Source organism: Phodopus roborovskii, unplaced genomic scaffold (assembly GCF_943737965.1).
Source record: "Phodopus roborovskii unplaced genomic scaffold, PHOROB, whole genome shotgun sequence".
Lineage (NCBI taxonomy): Eukaryota > Metazoa > Chordata > Mammalia > Rodentia > Cricetidae > Phodopus > Phodopus roborovskii.
Window position 1 is genome coordinate 2,068,730 of NW_026126588.1, and position 19,013 is coordinate 2,087,742.

Sequence of the window (19,013 nt, forward strand, 5' to 3'; positions counted from 1 at the left end):
TAGAATCTGTCCTGGTCCACCACAAGCTTTATCATAACAGAAGGGCCTAAAAATCTGAGTAACTTGGGGCTAGCCTTCTTCCTCTTCATTGAGGGTTATGAGTTGAAGGCAGACTTCCAAAGAGTGAATGCTGTGTTTGATACTTTTCTGTTGCTGTGATAAGATGCCATGGCCGAGGCAATGTATAGAAGGAAGTGCTCATTGCGGCTCACATTTTCGGAGGGTGAGTCCACATCACGGTGGGGAATGAGGCCCAGCACTGGACAGAGCTGAGAGAGAGTTTACATCTGACCCACAAGCAGCAGGCAGAAGTAAGCACTAACTGGGAATGACAAGGGCTTTTGAAACCAGGAAGCCCTACCCTAAGGACACACTTCCTCCAAACAGCTCCACCAACTGGGGCCCAGGCATTCAAATATGTAAGCCCCTATAGAGGCCCCTCTCATTCAACCCTCCTCGGGTACTCTTCCAGGGCCCAGCTCCTGAGGGCAGTTAATGCCTTTCATTTCCTAGCATCAAAGGCATAAGTAAATGGACCCCAAGGGATAGGAGTCGGGTGCCTGGTATCAACCAGAGCCAGAAAGAGATTTCTTGCAGTTTCTACAGCTTGTCAGTGCTCCTTGCAGGAGACTGGAATAAAGACAATGATAGATACGCGATGGATTGGACCACACGTTGACCAGGACTGCCTTCTGCCGAAACCTGAACAAGGTGCTGCGGTGCTGCGCTTCGGTGGGCCAGGAGGATAGGTCCTGGACTTTTTTGTCCCTCTTCCCAATGTAGCTATATCGAAGTCTCCCTTCTCTGCTTTTTCATTATCGCGTATCTCTTTAATTGTCCTACTGAGGACAAATGCCCAAGCCTCGCATATTAGGGCTGCCAGGCTGCAAGATCTAATCTTAACAACTCCAATGACGAAAACATCAGCCTCTTCCTACAGGGCAACTAGAGTCTGGTCACCTGGGAGAGCCTAAACTTCTCCACGAAGATAATTTAAAAGGTATTCAAATACACGTCACAAATTACAGCCAGTACATACTAGCCTCTGACCAATCTGCTCTGAAGGCTAAATCCTCTAGTTTGGTCAGTATAATCTTGCAGCAACGTAGCTGAAAAATACCCAGTACCTTTTCTGCTGCCTTGTGAACTGCCATTGGATCCTAAAGTTTTTTGTTTTGTTTTGTTTTTTTTTCCCCTCTCAACCTTTGAAAACCTGCAAAACACCAAACCAACCAACCAAACAAAAACAAAAACAAAACAAAACAAAACAATGGCAGTGCCAGCTCGTCTCCCTGGCTGCCCTCCGCGCAGCCGCAGGACGCAGGCGGGCTGGACGCGGAAGTAGGCGCGTTCCCAGGGCTGTTCTACTCCCTTATCCCCGAGAGTGGGTCTGTAAGTGGCCTCGTTAGACTACTTTTCTTTTGCATCAAGGCTTAAAAAACAAAAACAAAAAACTCAATCCGTGGTCATAAACGAAATTACTTTCGAAGTTTGGAAGGATATGTCTTAAAACTTCTCGAAACCTCGGTACTAAATACACCTCGATGACTAGGGCCGGGATGACAAGGCAGTAGAACCTCAGGATAGAACGCGCGGTTCATTCATTCTTTTGACAATTGAGGGCTTGTCAGACACCAGACTTTTGACAGACAGCCGAGTGTCTATCGCGCCAGGAACTGTTAGTGGTGCTGGGGAGATCAAAATATGACTAGAATAATTGTGATTAAGAGACCAAAACGACAGTTCACTCGTTCTTTCGCTCTTGTGGCGTTGAAGTTCCTCTCGCGGATTCTAAGGTGTCGTTTTCCAGGCTTCCGCTAGGGGATGGACTACAACTCCCATGATGCTCTCGCGCCGCGGCTTTTTAGAGGCTTCACTTCGCTCCCTGGCCGTTCTGGGAACGACTACAGTACCCAGAATGCTGTGCTCCCCCGCCTGGGTGTTTTTGCCCCTCTCTTGGCGTTGAACGCGGTAGTGGCCATCCGGAGTGCCAGGCCTGGGGTTCTCGGTGTCCTTCCCCGGGTCACGGGCGAGGCGGCGACTTGACTTCTGGGCGCTGAGCCCGGGCGCGCGCGCAAGCGGCCGCCGTCCTCGCTGCAGGTTCGCGTCCCGCTTTGCTCCTTGCGCGGCTCGGCTCGCGGCCGCCGGGACGGCCCGGGACTGACGGCCCCGGGACAGGGGCGACCGTCGCAACTGCGGGAGCAGAAGCGAAGCCGAGGCCCGGGCAGAGGCGACAGCGGCGAGAACGCCCGGGGAGGGGAGAAGGAGAGAAGATGGCGTCGGAGCTGGAGTCCGAGGTGCAGGCCATCGACCGCAGTTTGCTGGAATGTTCCGCCGAGGAGATCGCAGGGGTGAGTGCGGGAGCCCGGGAGGGCTACGTCCGGCCCTCGAAGGCCGCGCCCCGGGGGAGGAACGGAGTCCTGGAAATCCCGGTGCGCGCCGCTGACTTCGGGTAACAGCCGCGCTGGCCCTGCTGGGGGGGAAAGGACCCAGGAGGCCATCGAGCCTGCTCCCAGCCTTCCGTGCGCAGAGGTCCCCAGGCCCCCTTATACCTGGCGACTCTACCACGGCGCCTTCGTTATCCCTCTTTACCTCCATCCACTCGGGCCTGCCCTTTATGCCGTACGGGAGGGAGCGAGCGAGCGGCTTCCTAGCCTTGCCGTGTACTCGCCCTACTTTATCTTGTGGTTCCTTTCCTTGGGATAAGCCGAGCAGTGTCTGCGCTTAGCATGTTGTCCTCACCAACTTTGTTGCTGGGACTGCCGGGAGGGGGGAGGTGGGGGGGCATCCAGACTGCAAACAGCACATCCCCACAATCCACCCTCACTGCCTTTTGAAAAAGTTGTTTTGCATTTGTTTGTGTAGTTAGATGGCAAGATTGGTGCCTGTGTGCAATGCAGTGTCTTGACACGTTTGCTGGGCCTGGCGACTGGGAGATTTTTAAAAATACATAATTTTTCTAGGAGTTGGGAAAAGTTGGAAGAGAACGACGTTATATAACTTGGAGAAAGCAGTTCTGGTTAACAGATGCAAGCTCATTAATGGTAGAGTTGATCACGGTGTGTCAGCAGCCCTTAGGCCCTAAACTTAAGCCATTCAAACTCAGTAAGGGCTAATATAAGTAGCAAAAGTATAAAAACATTAACTTCGGCAGACTCAGTGTTGTCTTTTGCCAGTGAGGGCAGGGGACACCTATCAGAACAGAATGTCCACAGTGACCGAATGGCTCAAACAATTGGAGAAGTCTTGAAGGCCCTGCAGCTGGAAAAGCTCTTAGGAAATGAGTGACTCTTCAACACGTCAGCACACTGCATGTTGGGGACAATATTTGGTATATGAGGCTGTTGAGTATTTGGAGTGAATTGATGAGACTAAGGGAGTTCAGCTGGAAGTCAGTGAGAGGGTATAAAGGTGATAAATTTTTTAAAAATCCATTGTTGCCTGAAGAGTCTTTCTAAGTTTTATATATTTGTAAGATTAAGATGTGCGGCCTGTTTTCATGTACTTCCCGTGTGAAATTGCACAACCCAAGGATTTTCAGCCTTCATCTGCCTTTGATTTATCAAGATTTGGAAAAGGAAATGAAAGCCTTATTATAAGAAAATTAGGAAGTAAATAACAACTGCGACTTGGTACCCTTTTCTAAGTGCTGTCAAATATGTTTATGTCAAAGTAGTGGGGATTTGTTTTATGGGTTTTTGGTTTTTTCCTCTCCCACTGATTTTTTTTTTTTTTTTTTTTTGCATCTGCTGTCTAGTGACATTAGCGGTGCTACTCCATTCTAGAAATGTTTAGAGTACCCTCAGTTTGTTGAAGTCCCTGAGGCGCCATTTGTAAAACTAGTGCCAGAGGCTGTCACTTCCAGCTCTTAAGTGATGAAATTTTCAAGCAGATGGAGGAGGGGGTGGGGGGGATAAGGAAATGCAACAAAACCTTTTTGTTTATTTACTCATTTATTTCTAATTGTGTGTCGGGGTATGTGTGTGAGTGCAGATGTCTGCACCCTGGCCACGCATATCACATCCCCAAGAACTAGTGTTACAGGTGCCTGTGTGGGTGCTGAGCCATCTCCATCCCCAACGGACCCTTGTTACCTTGTAAGATCTCCCTAAGTCCTGCTACTCTTTGCTCAGTTCCCTTTTAAATCGTAGGAAATGCAGTCCGAAGGCCGAGAGAAGTCCTTCAAGTAGAGCAGATGCACACTAGAACCGTCATACTCCCCAGTTGTATAATTTTACCTAGTGTTGCATCTAGAGGTGTTTACTGGATGTATTTTATTAGGATGCCAAATACTTAACATTGTTGATCTTCCAGCCTTAGGCTCCAACTAAAAATTAACATGACATTTTTTCTTAGGTTAAAAGTAAATTTTAGCCAGGTGTAGTGGTACATTCCTTTAATTCCAGCACTTCTGAGGCAGAGGCAGGCAGAGGGAGGTAATTATCAGTTTGAGACCAGCATGGTCTGAATAGAGTTCCAGGCCAGCCAGGTCCATGTAATAAGAACCTATGTCAAAAAAAAAAAAAAAAATTATTAAGTAAATTTTAGAGAAGAGTAAACAGAAAAAGTAGTTATTGCAGAATTTAGACCTCTATAATTGGTAATTTTCTAGGACCAATCCCACTTATATGTATTTATTTATTATTTTTGAGACAGGGTTTCTCTGTATTGCTTTGGAGCCTGTCCTGGAACTAGCTCTGTAGACCAGGCTGGTCTGGATCTCACAGAGATCCACCTGCCTCTGCCTACCTAGTGCTGAGATTAAAGGTGTGTGCCACCAATGCCCAGCTCAGACCAATTCCATCTTAATAAGTACTGATGCCTTTTGTGTCATTATTTTGAAATGGGATTGCTGTGTGTCCCAGGCTAGTCTTGAACCCAGAATCTCCCTGCCTTAGCCTCCTGCATGCTTGACCTGCAGGCATGTGACGCCACCTGGCCTATGAGTATGGACACAATGTCTGAGGCAGCAGGATCACTTGGGTACCAGTCCAGCCTGTGCTACGAAGGGGATCCTTGCCTCCGAAAAGAAATTTGGAGCTGGGGAGATGGCTCATTCAGTCAAATGCTTCTTCATACTGGCAGGAGGACTTGTTCTCCCCAGCACCCACTTAGAAGGCCAGGCACAGCAATATGTGGCTGTGATCCCAGCGCTGGGGAGCAGGCGACAGCAGGACCCTGGAGCTCGCTAGCAGTCAAGTCTGTGTGTGTGTGTGTGTGTGTGTGTGGAGAGTGAATCCACATGCATGTCAGGCACTCTTGAGGAGGTCATAGGGCATCACGTGGCGTCTGTTCTTCCCTTCCTTCTTTATGTGGGCTCCGAGGATTAAACACAGGTCACCAAGCTTGTCAGGCAAGCTCTTTTAACCACTAGGCTGTCTTGCCAGCACTCATTATAGACATTTTGTGTGGAGTTTTGTGGGTGTGTTGGTTATTTCTAGCTTTGACATTGTGGACAGTCTTAGGGACAGATAGCGCACACTGTGTGTTTCCAGGGTTTGGATGCGTTTCTAGAACTGTATGACCATGACTTCCCTTTCCAGCATTTTCATCACCCCTCCAAAGGAACATGTCCCTCTGCTTCTCCAAGCTGTAAACAATTGCTAATCTATTTTCTGTCTCCAAAGATTCGTTTATTCTGAATATATCATATAAATGGGACCATACAATGTATTTTATGGTTTTTCTTCTTTCTTTTCACAGATGTTTATCAGTGTTGTAGAGTGCATTGATACTTTATTCCTTCTTATTACCAAACAATAGCTCCTTGTACAGATGGATATAGCACATGAATAGATATAGTTTTATCCATTCACTGATGGATAGATATTTGAGCTTTCATGCTTTTTGGATATCCAGAATGAGCTACTGTGAATATTTGTGTAGGGTTTTGTGTGTGCACACTTTGATTTCTCCTGGCCGTGTCCCTAGGAGTGGAGCTGCTGGGTCATATGGTAATAAGTCTTTTGAGGAACTGCCAGCCTGTATCCAGAGAGGCTGCGGCATTTTATAACCCATCAGCAGTGCAGGAGGGCTCTTCGTTCCCATTCTTGCCAGCACTTGTCTGTGGTTTTGATTATTGCCGTTACGTTAGGTATGAAGTACTTTCTCATGAATTGTACTGAACACTTGTCATGAGCTTATTGCCCTTTTCTGTATCTTCCTACCTCTATCTTAACGTAGTTTTCCTCTAATTCCATACTCCATTTTACTAGGAGAGATTGCATAGCCTTGTTTGAAAGCAAACCAGATGTGCCTGAAGGATGCAATTTTAACTGGCTATCGCACACTTAGGTGCAATAGCTAAGAAAGCTAACCTCTAGGGATTCTCTTGTCTTTTTGTTTCTATATTATATATGCTCTCAATCCCAAGGGTTAAATTTAACAGTCAATCAAAAGAAAGCTGGAAATGTTGTGATAGCATGTTTACTTTAGTGGAATGAGGTGACAGTTTCTTTACTTACTTGATGGGGGTCTTGCAAGGTAATAAATGCTCCAGTCCATGTATCTGAATTAAAGTACAGCCACATTGGAAATCCCAATAATGTTTTGTGAGGAAGCCCCAGCTGCATTTAGCAAGTGAGAACTGATATGAAAAGCTGTTGATTTTATTATTTTGAGAAATATGTGAGCAATCATTGTGAGAGACAATCCTGTTTTTCTTGCTGTAACAATACATATTAAGTTAATCAGTTTAAGGTGCCTGTAATAGTCCAAAAATATTAGGTGGCTTTACTTTTTCACACAACAGTAATACACTTTAGTATTTGTTTACTTATTTTGGCAGTCTTGGGTACCCATGGCCTTATGAGTTCTGCACCTCTGAACTATGTCGCCAACCCCTGTGGTCTACTTCTAAGCAGTGGGGATCACATGGCAGCCTTTTTTACCTAAGTTTTGAAGTAGTAGCATGCAATAAAACAATGTTTAAAATTAGATACTTGTTTTACTAATGACATGCTTCATGTAAGGATAATAGCCTTAACATTTTTCTTTCCTTTAAGATTAATTTTGATTTTTAGTTATGTCTGTGCACATGTGTGCAGATGCCCTCCAGAGGCCAAAAGAAGTCATCAGATCCCCTGGATCTAGACTGACAGGTGGGGAGAGCTGGCTCTACTTTCTCCAGCTCAAGCTTCTTTTTTTAACCACAGAAACTTTGTTAACAGATTTGATACATCCGCTAGTGGAGCCACAATCAATACTACATCATTGCATCTCAGAACATCTGCTTCTTGATTACAGTTCTACAAAAGTGAGGCTTTAGCAGAGATGAGAGCATAAAACTAATTTTTTCCCGCATTCTTTTATAATGAGATTGACTTTTACCCCTTAAGTAGCGGAAGATGACCTTGAACATCTGGTACCCCACATCCCACGTGCTGGGATCACAGGTGTGCTCCCATTCCCTGCCTTTTTCACCATTTTAAACTCACTTTTTTTTTTTTTTAATTCAAGTCCTCATTCATGGGAGGAGGGAGGCCTTCTCTCTCTCTCTCTCTCTCTCTCTCTCTCTCTCTCTCTCTTTTTTTTTTTTAGACAGGATTTTTGAGCCCATGCTGGCCTCGAATTCACAGAGATCCACCTGCCTCTGGGATACTAAAGGCATGTGCCACTACTGCCCAGCTTGGGGGGGGGAATGCTTTTAAGTAAAACCTTTCATAGTGTTGTCAGGTAAAATTTTATTCAGATTTCTTACTTTTTCATTCATAAAAAATGCATAGGCTAGTTTGATAATGTTTGTTCTTATCTTGGCTTACCTGACACTGGGTAAACAATTGGACTTTTTGCCCTTGGATGTGACCAATAAAGGTGCCATTTAAAAACTCACTGTGTCAGATGTGGTGGTGCATGCTTTTAATACCAGCACTCAGAAGCAAGAGGATCTCTCAGAGCTCAAGGCTAGTCCAGTGTACATAGAGAGTTCCAGAATATTCAGGGCTACATAGAGAGACCCTGTTTCAAAACAAACAAAATCAAAAAACCCTTAATGAGTAAGACTCCACTGCTTGCGCTTTTAGTAACTATGGAGCCTAAATTGTGTGTGCACGGATGCATACTCACATACTGTGTTCCCACACGAATGCAATTTGATTTATAGCTCCTCTTTACAGGGAGAATCCTTAACATGCGGGATTGTCTCCTAAGCAATATTGTCATTTAAAGATAATTTAGTCCCTTCCTGCTTACACAAAGCAAACATGAAGGTCACGTTTGGAAATTCACTTTTAGCCTTTCTTTCGGTACCAAGCCTTGTGAACCAAGTGTTTAGATTTTTAGCAAAGTTGTCTGGAACATGAGATTGACTAAAAAGTTAACATGTGCCACCTTACAAATATTTAAAATGTTGTTTTTAGAAGGAAATATGTGGGCTGATGATCGTGTAGATAATAGCTAAATGAAGGCCTAACTTTTTGTTTGTTTGCTGTGTATGAGTATTTTTCCTGGATGTGTAACCATGTGTATGCCAAATCACATGCCTTGGAATTAGAGTTAGGGATGGTTGTGAGCCATCACATGGTGCTGGGAACTAAACCTGGATCCTCTGCAAGAGCAACAAATGCTTTTAGCCTCTGAGTCACCTCTCCAGCTCCTTACATTGACTCCTTCAGTGCTAGGCTTGATCACAGTCCCTTGAACTCATGATCTTCCTGTTTCTACCCAAGAGTTCCGGGCCGTTCTGGAACTTGCTCTGTAGACCAGGCTACTTGGACATCCGCCCACTTCTGCCTCCCGAGGCAGGGTGCAGCAGAAGGCCAGGGAAGGACAGCGGGAAAGAGGAAAGACAACAGAGTGCCTGGAGAGTGCTTACCTAGGGCTCAGTGGGTTTGTTGTTAGACTTAACTGACCCATGCTGCAGGTTTGGACATCCCCCTCTGCTCTCTTTCCATGTGGGTCATCTTTCTGGAATGTCCGTATGAGTGAGAACTTACTGCAGTCACCCAGGTGCTCACTGCTTGAGGCAAAGCAAGTACGCTCAGGAGAGTGGCTAGAAATAGCCTTAAGGCAGGGGAAGTAAGCCACGACTTTGCAGCCATTTCCTGGGCTTGACCTTAGACATAATGAGAAGCTGTATGACATACTCAAGTTGGTATTTGTTGAAAATTACCACAGCCATGAGGCTGGAAAAGTTTGCAGAGGGACAAGGCTGGTGGAGCCCCTAGGTCATGGCCACACTGTTCCTGGGGAAGGGGTGAAGGCTTCTGGGGGGGGGGGGGATGAAAGCCTGCCTGATGGTGAGGACAAAGTGTCAGTGTTGAGTGAAGCAGAAGGGGGACTCTCAGGCTTGTGTGCTTAGGTGAATGCTAAACTAGAGAAACAGTAACAGATTTTGATGGCAGTGGGAGGATTGAGTTCGTTTTGGGCATTTTGGGTTGGCACTTGTGAGATACCCAGATGTATAAGTAGTTGGGAGCAAAAGTTGAGGGCAAAAGAGCTGAGCAGTGGTGGCACACATCTTTAATCCCAGCTCTTGGGAGGTAGAAGCAGGTGGATCTCTGAGTTTGAGGCTAGCCTGGTCTACAGTTAGGGATGTTACACAAAAAACCAAAAAAGAGAAAAGAAAAAAAGTTGAGGCACAGAAGTGGAAGGTGATTTGGTTTGGGATTTAGTGGGGATTTATAGAGGGAAGCGTTCAGAGAAAGAAGCTAGGTCAATAGGCCAGGCTCTTGTGGATGACATTCATGGGAGACTACACACACACACACACACACACACACACACACACACACACACACCATCTATCCATTCATCCATGACATGAAAATCTCTGTCAAAATTGGAATAACATTAGAAGCAAAATGAATCCAGTAACTGGGATCTGAGTAAGAAGAGAGAGAGACAGAGAGAAAGGGGGGGGGAGATGGCTGGGGCACACACATCAAGGCTAAAGTGACAATCTGTGGAGGCTGTTTTCTCCTACTAATCAAGTCATCAGGTAAGTGCTTTTCCTCATCTTGTTGGCCCAAATTAAAATGTTAATGTATAACAGTATAAACAAAATATGATTGTTATTATAGTTTTACCAAAAAGGAAGTTGGGTATAATTGCTCAAATTAGCAGTCAGTTGGCCTTATTTAAAACGTTGTTGTTCTCTTTTTCTAAAGAAATGGCTGCAAGCAACTGACCTCCCCAGAGAAGTATACCAGCACTTAGCCCACTGTGTACCCAGAATCTACTGCCGGGGTCCCAACCCTTTCCCACAGAAGGAAGACACACTCGCACAACACATCCTGTTGGGACCCATGGAGTGGTACATCTGTGGTGAAGACCCTGCCCTGGGATTCCCGAAGCTCGAACAGGCGAACAAGCCTTCTCATCTCTGTGGCCGAGTGTTTAAAGTAGGGGAGCCCACATATTCTTGCAGGTAAAAATCCAACAGTGCTCTTCTGAAACCTTCAGATTTTTATTTCCAAATTATGCGATTATACATTTCAAAGTCCACACCCCCAATATATACAGTTTAATAAAGTGATTTGGGGGCAGATAATCATTCATGAAATGATTTTCCAGATCAAGAAGCAGCCTGTCACCAGCGTAGGAAAAGCCCCTGAGTGGCTTCCATCCCTATCCTGGCCACAGTGCTTCCTTACCCTTCCTGATGGTGTCTTGCTTACAATGATTCTTTTTGATGCGCGCATTGTTGCGGAGTTGGCTGAGGAACCCCATCACACTGGCTCCTTTGTTCCTCTTCTCTGCCTTCATTAGCTTTGGGTGCTGCTTCCCTTTCTGGCATGATGAGATGCCCACAGCTCTCTGTATTTGCTGTGACCTATATGGAGAATCAGTCATCTCTCCAAGGAGTTTCTTTTTAATTGGTAATGGTAGAAAGTAGGATATGTTTGCCTATATGGGCTTACTAATTCAAGATGACCTTAAAGAATTGGTGAAATTGAGTCTGTGAAAGAAGAAAGAACCTGCCCTGATCCCTTCTGACTTCCCATGCTCATTATCACAGGTTAACACTTCTGTCCTTCCAGAAATTCTCTGCATAATAGGCATCATGCATGCATGTATGTACATATATGTACAGACTATCTTAACCTTAAGTATGCACACATATGGGCTGGTTAGTGGTTAATGACATCTGCTGCTAAGCCTCTCATGACCAGAGTTTGATCCTAGAAGCCCATACACACAAAATAAATTAATGTAATGAAAAGAAATATGTAAGTCAGGTGTGGTGGCACGCACCTCTAATCTCAGCACTCAGGAGGCAGAGCCAGGCAGATCTCTGTGAATTCGAGGCCAGCCTGGTCTACAGAGTGAGTTCTGTCTACAGAGGACAGCCAGGATGACATAGAGAGACCCTGTCTCAAAAGAAATATGTACACAGAATTCAGTTTTCTGTTTGACAAAGCATAATGTCTTTTCATTCAGTTTATTCAGCTAGGGATTATTCCATTGGGGGAACATACTGTTCTTAGAAATGTCTGCTTTTTATAAAACATTTTGTTATGAAATTTAAATTAAGCTAATTAAGGTGTCTGGGTTTCCATTGTTAGTTTTTCTTTATTAGCGTGGCCAGAATATCAATTGTACTGTACAATGAAGCAAGCTGCAGCATGAGTTTTAACTGGTCTTAATAATAAAAACTCAGACATAGTGGTAAATGCTGAAAGATCAGAGACAAAGGAGCAAGCCACAGCCACTTCTTACCTATCAACCCCTCAACCTGAAAGGGACCAGCTCCTGTCTGCACCAACCTCATAGCCCTCTCTCCACCCAGCCACATCACTTCCTGTTTCCTCCTCCCTAGTGCTGGGATTACAGGTGTATGCCACCACTGCCTGGCCTCTATGGTTAACTAGTGTGGCTAGCTCTGCACTCTGATCCCAGCAAGCTTTATTTGTTAGGGCACAAACAAAATATCCCCACAAAGCACTGTTAGATTAGTTCTTTGGTATTATAAAGATGTCTCTGGGTGTGCTGCTGATGCATGGAGAATGGATGTGATTCAGCCTTGTGATTTACAAGTAAGGAAGCTGCATTCCAATGGCTCCAGCAGTGTCCTTTGTGCCCAACAGATACAATTCCAATCACACATTTGTATGCCTTTCAGTCTGCAGTCTGAATGTTACCTTCAGTCTTTACTTGATTTTTTTTTTTCATGATCTTGACCCTTTTGAAGATTATAAACTAGTTATTTTTGAAAATGTCCTTCAAATTGCGTTTGTCTTACCAGACAAATGGATCTCGCACCTTTGGTCAGAGTGGCACAGAGATGAGGACCCAAGCCTGTTGTGTGGCCTGTGGTCCAGTGATCACAGGGTTACAGTGCTGTCTGCAAGCTGTGCCCACTATAGAGTCCCATCCCCCATGTAATACGAGTTTTGTGAAGGCACTTTGCCACTATTAGCTATCCTTTTCTCTATCAAACTTTGAGTTCTTTTGTTATTTAATATTTTGCAGTGCTAGGACTTGAACTTGAGATGCATCGATCCATGCCCATCGATGTGGTACCGTTTCTGTCACTTGCACACTGTGTCCTAGCCTCGTACGTAGGAGCTTTGATGTCACCTGCTTTTTTATGCTGCTGGTATTCTCACAGCACTTACTTTCTGGTACACGGTTTCTGGACATTGGTGGCACAGGCCTTTAATCCCAGCACTCAGGAGGCAGAGGCAAGTGGATCTCTGTGAATTCGAAGCCAACTAAGGCTACACAAAGAAACCCTGCCTGGGGGAGGGCAAAGATAACACAGTGACATCTTAAATGTCTCCAAGTCTGCCTTGAAATGAACCATTTTCCCACGAAACCGGTTTTCTCAGTAGAGAATGGTGTTTAGCAATAGGATGGTGGCTGGAGAACAAGGGTGCTCATTGCTTTGAGGGGTCAGTCCTTCTAGACCCTCTCTTGTTGATTCTATCCCTGCCCCAGCACTGAAATATCTGGGGTCTGCAGTGATTTCCCCGGGCCTAGCCCAACCCCTCAGCGTTGTTTCTGGGGTTGTGTGCTCTAGCAGGAGGAACTTGAGGCCCATCGTGTCTCTGTGTGCAGCCAGCCATTCCTTGGCTTTGTATGGCCTTTTTGCCCAGTTGTGTGTGACCACTCTTCTTACCCTGTTTAGGGACATTATTCTCTTGTTGGGGTGTGTGCAGAGTGATTCTCACACTGCTCTTTGTAGAACTTAGGCCACAACCTAGCCTTCCTTTTGCCTCTCCAAGACATCTGCCTTGACCAGAGCTCCAACGCCCCTGAACTCTAGCAGGCAAGCAATCAGTTAGGAAGATAGTGGTGGGTCTCACAGGTTGAGGTCTCAGTCCTATAGGGCTGACCCCTCCCACCCTATTTTAGATGGCTCACAGCCCTGAAGCACCTATATTCAGGATGGGTTTATTTGTAACTCGGATTCCTGTGGCTCTCTCCTTGGGTTTGATTAATGTGCCACAGGGAATTGTAGTTCTTGAGCTATTGTAAAGCAAAGGATACAGTTGAAGGGATATGCAGGGCAAAATCGGAGAGAACCTTCTGTGCCCTCTGGGCGTGCCTCCCCCAAGGTGTTCAACATTCTGGAGGCTCTCCATGATGTATCCTTTCTGGTATTTATGGAGCATGGGTGAAGCTCAGTCATGTGGAAATGTGATTGGACAAAAAGCATAAGACCTAATGCTCATACTAGACTCAATGGGAAAATCCCTGAGGCTTGTCTGCGTGGATTCCTCGGCCTTGAGTGTTCCTTTAGGTGATATGGGGCAGGACTACTTCCGGAGTCTCCATTAGGATCCACTTAGGCGCTGCTCTCTGAGTTTCTTTATGACTCTCTGCAGGGCGGAAAGCCTGCAGTGACTAGAGTGTGTTTGCAGTTCCGGGCATCTGGCTTAGAGGAGGGAGAAGGTGAGAGGCAGGCAGGAGAGGGTCACAAGGAGCTTGCTTTGAGGCTTATAGCACCTCAGGGTTACTCCAGCCACTAGGAAGCACGGGCCAGAACAGGGACAAAGCCAAAGGATCTGTGTCATGTCACACCAGGCCCTTTCTTTTATTCTCACATACCAGTATGCTAGTTTTTCACTCGCATATAATAAGATGTGGGAAAAATGCGCTGGCTTTTTTTCATATGGCCAAATTTAAATGCTTAGACATGTACTTTGTTGTTAATATATGATGGTTGCTGGAGATTGGCTCTGCAGTTAAGAACACATACGGTTCTTACAGAGGACCCAGCATCCACACTGGTCAGCTTGAAGCTACAGGTAACCCAGTTCTAGCTGGTCTAACTCACTGCACATACCTATGTACAGATACACATACATAACATTTTAAATGCTGAAAATATTTGAAAACATATGATCTGCTGGCAAGATGGCTGAGCAGTTGGGGGTGTTTGTCACCAAGCCCGATACCCTGAGTTAAATCCCAAACTCCACATGGGGGGGGGAGCTGACAGCTGCAAGCCTCTGACCCCCATATATGCATTGTGGTAGATACACACGCGCACACGCACATGCACACACACAAACATGAATCCACAATATTACATGAGTTGATGGTAATAAAAGTTTTGTTTTTGAGTATTCTTGGTTTTATTTTTTTTTTTTTTTTTTTTTTTTTTGTTGTTGTTGTTTTTGTTTTTTTGCTGGACCTTTTCTTGTGGGCACTGAAACTTAGAAGTCTGACAACTGCTATTGGGAACTGTTGTCCCTAGTAAAGACTGGGGAGTTCCTGAGATAGGAGCAAAACAAGACCTCTGTCCAGTGTCCTAGGTTCTTTGTCACCTCCTAGAGGCAGACATCCGAGGCCAAAGGAATTCTGATGCATTTCTTAGAGAGCACAAGTAGGGCACGCAGCCTTCTAGAGAGAATTGTGTGGCAGCTTGTCTTGTGGGCAGAGTAAATGAAAGAGAGGGTTATTCACAAGTTCAGGCAAATTATTTTAAGAATGGGTCAGGATTTTCCCCGTAGGGCTCACACTCTTTCTGCCCTTACATGGGGTTTTCAGGTCCTTGATGGGAACAGCTAGTTTTGCAAGGCTGAAGATACGGAGCTGTCATTATAATGAAGCGGATAGTAGTCATCTCAGTTGGACCCAGCCTCTTTGGGGTGGTGCAGTGGTTTGGTGGTGCAGCAGTCCCTGCAGGGAGGCATGCTGTAATACAGCTCCGAAGTTGCATCAGCAGCTAACCTCCATGCAATTTGACTCTTAGTAGAAAATCAAGTTGTATTGTGGTACTACTCTCTGTTACCACAAAGTATACAAAGTTTAGTATGTAGACAGCATATTTGGCTGTAGAGGCAACTGTTGGTAACTCAGAACTGTGGGCTTGGCTTGAGTCCACATCTCTGTTATACTAAGGTGGACTGATCTGTGAGCTGCTGTTTACCAGTTGCAGATGTGAAATATTTATCTAGTGCCTTAAACATAACAACAATTACTATGAGTAGTTACCTGTGCTACTGTTCAAAACACAGAGGACAGCTGAAAGGTGACATTTTACTGCTCTTACTAAGTTCCTTTACTATTGCTTCTAGTTATATATTTCCAGTTCTTGTTCAGTGATATTTATATGCCAACCTTTTGAGAATGTTCTTCAGATTTAAGTATAGAAAATTCGTCCACTCTGGGTTTTGCAGCTTCAGACATTTACTCTTGAACCCAGTTGGTCATAGGGCAGTTCTTGCTGTAATATACAAGAGAGTCTCACTGGCATGGCAATGCATGTGCTTAATCCCAGCACTCAGGAGGCAGAGGCAGGCAGATCTCTATGAGTTTGAGGACAGTCAGGTCTACACAGAAATCCTGTCTTGGAAAAAAACAACAAAAAGGCAACTTCAAATAAACAAGATGTCTATGTCTCTTAGGAACATTTGTCACTCCATTCTTTGGGATTTTTTTAAAATTTTACTATACATAACCAAATCAGCAAACTGTCAGAACTGTCTTAAATTTGTTATAGACACTAAACACAATGGCCTTTACCCACTAGAGATGAGACTTAGAGATACATCTGAGCAGGAAGATCCAGAGGAAATAGATGTTAACCTAAGAATTCCAAGGAGTCAAAGAAAACTTCACCTTTAATCCCAGCACTCAGGAGGCAGAGGCAGGCAGATCTCTGTGAGTTCAAGGACAGCCTGGTCTACAGAGTGAGTTCCAGGACAGCCTGAGCTACATAGTGAGACCCTACCTCAAAATAAACAAAAAAGTGGTACCATCTTACAAGGAAGAGCTCAGCACTCCAGCCCAACCTTCATTTTCGATGCCGCTTCAGCAGAAGGTTGTAAGCTGCAACTGTTAGCATCTTCCCAAACCTGTGGGGCCATTCTGGTCAAGCATGGCCTGAGCTGACTTCACTGAGCAAAGATCTGCAGACTTATAGAAGGGTTCTGATATTGTGGGGAAGTATTAATTTTTGATACTCATTCATTCTCTTTTTCTTTAACTTGACAGAGACTGTGCAGTTGACCCCACCTGCGTTTTATGCATGGAGTGCTTTTTGGGAAGTATCCACAGAGACCATCGATACAGGGTCAGTAATGTCCAAATAGCAACCACACACAGTATTGAATTTCATTGTCTCATTAAAAATTTAAACGGGAGTGCTGGAGAGATGGCTCAAGGATTAAGAGCACAGGCTGCTCTTTCAGAGGTCCTGAGTTCAATTCCCAGCAACCACATGGTGGTGTCTCACAACCATCTATAGTGGATCTGATGTGATGCCCTCTTGTAGCGTGCAGGCATACATGCAGACAGAGCACTCATACCTAAAAAATACATTTAAAAAAAAGAAAAAAAAAAAAACCAGTAAAGGGTAGAGAATGGTTTTCAAGTTGTGGGATTTTGTTTTTGTTTTTAGGAAATGTGGCTTGTTAGTATAGCAGTTTCCAAGCATAAGCAAAGCCCTGGGTTTTATCCTAGGGGGAAATGTGCAGGTATTCAGTGTAGAAAGGAGTTAAGAACCTAGACTTCTTGGAACTCAGATCTAAGAAAGATAACATGGAAATCAGGTCTTCTGTGATAGCTGTCAACTAGTTTGGTCTGGTATTAAATGCTTATTAAAGGGGCCTATACTACTGTGTCATTCAGGGCCCACCCCCAGCCCCTAAGGCTCTTGATAGTTCTGTTTGGGGCTGTCCCCAAACCTGCCCTTGTTCTCTGCTGGGAATGGGAGGTGGCAAGAGTCACAGGTGAAGGACAGTTGTAAAGAGGAACCATGTACTGTCACTGGAGCAGACTGTTCTTCATTCTGGGACACAGCTGCATCAGGCTTTTCCACGGTTTGTTTTTCTTCCCTCTGCCCAGGTCTTGGTAATAATGAACAGAAAGGACATATAGAATAGCACTTGTCTTTATAAACCAGCTGGAGACTCCCAGGTACTCTTCAGCTGCTGTGTCTCTGGTGTTTGGTAACAAGAGTTATGTGTACACCAAGTTCTTTCCCAAGTGACAACTTACCCATGTTTGTTGGCTTACATGTGCATCTCCCGGGAATATGTGGAATGTGACATTAATTATGCTGTGATACAGGGCATACAAATGCTTACTTTGGGCAGAATAGAGTCATATTTCTTCTAAAATATGGTGCATCTGAATCAACCCATTCCTGACTCTTTTTTGTGGCACTTCTTTTAAAAGAATTCCGATGTACCAGTTATTAGCCTGTAGGTTCTGCCTTGCCAGACTTAATAACTAGTTGCTGTAGCTTAAGGAAGTGTGCCTCATTCTCCAGGTGATAACAGAGTTTCAGTGAGCACTTTTTTACCAACCCTTTAAAAGAACAGAATTTTAGGAGTTGTTAAAGAACCAGTTTCCTTGAACCCATTGTGTTACAGCGTCATTAGCATAGAGGCAGAGCTCCTGACGAATCCCCATGGAGCCCTGCAGTCCGCTGTCTTCCTAATTCAGAAGACACAGCACTGAAATACCTGAACTCCCCCTATAACAGAATAGCTCATTTGCTTTAGAAATCAGCCAAGAGCTTACAGGCTGGCCTGCTAGAAAACATTGACAGCCCCTTTGTTTGATATTTTTTCCCCTTCAAAGCACGGGACACTGAAGCAGTTTCTGTCCTCAGCACTGGACATTCTTCCTTACTTTCTGACAGCCCAGTGAATATTTACCAGGTGCTGTCTTCTTTTTTCAAGATGACAACTTCAGGAGGTGGAGGCTTCTGTGACTGTGGTGACACCGAAGCATGGAAAGAGGGCCCTTACTGTCAGAGACATGAACTCAACAGCTCGGAAGTTGTGGAAGAGGAGGTAAAAACACCCAGAGTTGTCTTTACGTGTATATTGTGTGCTCGTGTGCGTGCGAGCGTGCGTGCATGCGTGTGTGCACGCATGCGCCACGGATTAATGTTGGCTGGCTTCCTCTGTTGTTTGCACCTTACTTTTCGAAACAGGGTCTCAGTGAGCTCCAAGGAATCCTCCTGTCTCCCCCTCCCTCTCCAGTAAGGGATTCTGTTCCCAAAGAGAACCCTGCCTAAAGCGTGCTGTACCAGGCCTAACTCTTCATATGGACACTGAGGACAACTCAGTCCCTCATGTTTGTGGCTAACTGGCTAGCTAGACGAGCAGGGATTGTCTAGCTTCAGCTTCAGCAAGAGACCCTGCCTCAATACCAAGGAAAAATTGATAGAAAAAGACTTTCTGGGCTCTATACACATGTACGTATGTACACAATCATACCTATACACATACATAAATATACCACACACACATTCACACAAAGAAAAAAGTAAAATAGTTTGGATAAAAACAATAGAATAGTGTTTTGCTCTGTGAAAGTGATGTGAAATCTAAATTTTGTTATCCACAAATATTTCTTAAAACATAGTCACCTCATTGGTGTAAAGATATATGTTTTTAAGTTTGCTTGCTTGTATGTCTTTGTACTATATGGGTACAGTGTCCACAGAAGCCAGAAGAGATTATCCATTCCCTGCAGAACTAAAGTCACAGACAGTTGTGAGCTGCCATGCAGATGCTGGGAATCAAACCTGAGTCCTCTGGAAAAGCAGCCAATGCTCTAATGCTGAGCCATCTCTCCAGGCCACCAGGCTTCGGTTTTAATGCCCT

General features: G+C 44.9%; 1 protein-coding gene across 2 annotated transcripts in view; it reads left to right on the top strand.

Annotated features, from left to right (window-relative positions):
• Positions 1 to 1,876: 1,876 nt before the first annotated feature.
• Positions 1,877 to 19,013, top strand: part of Ubr2 (ubiquitin protein ligase E3 component n-recognin 2) — a 77,861-nt gene continuing 60,724 nt past the window's right edge. For both annotated transcript variants that reach the window (XM_051204537.1, XM_051204538.1), the window contains exons 1-4: positions 1,877 to 2,351; positions 10,107 to 10,366; positions 16,387 to 16,465; positions 18,081 to 18,194. In XM_051204537.1, coding sequence (XP_051060494.1) covers positions 2,274 to 2,351; positions 10,107 to 10,366; positions 16,387 to 16,465; positions 18,081 to 18,194 — 531 coding nt within the window. In that variant the 5' untranslated portion in view covers positions 1,877 to 2,273. The remainder of the gene's footprint in view (positions 2,352 to 10,106; positions 10,367 to 16,386; positions 16,466 to 18,080; positions 18,195 to 19,013) is intronic.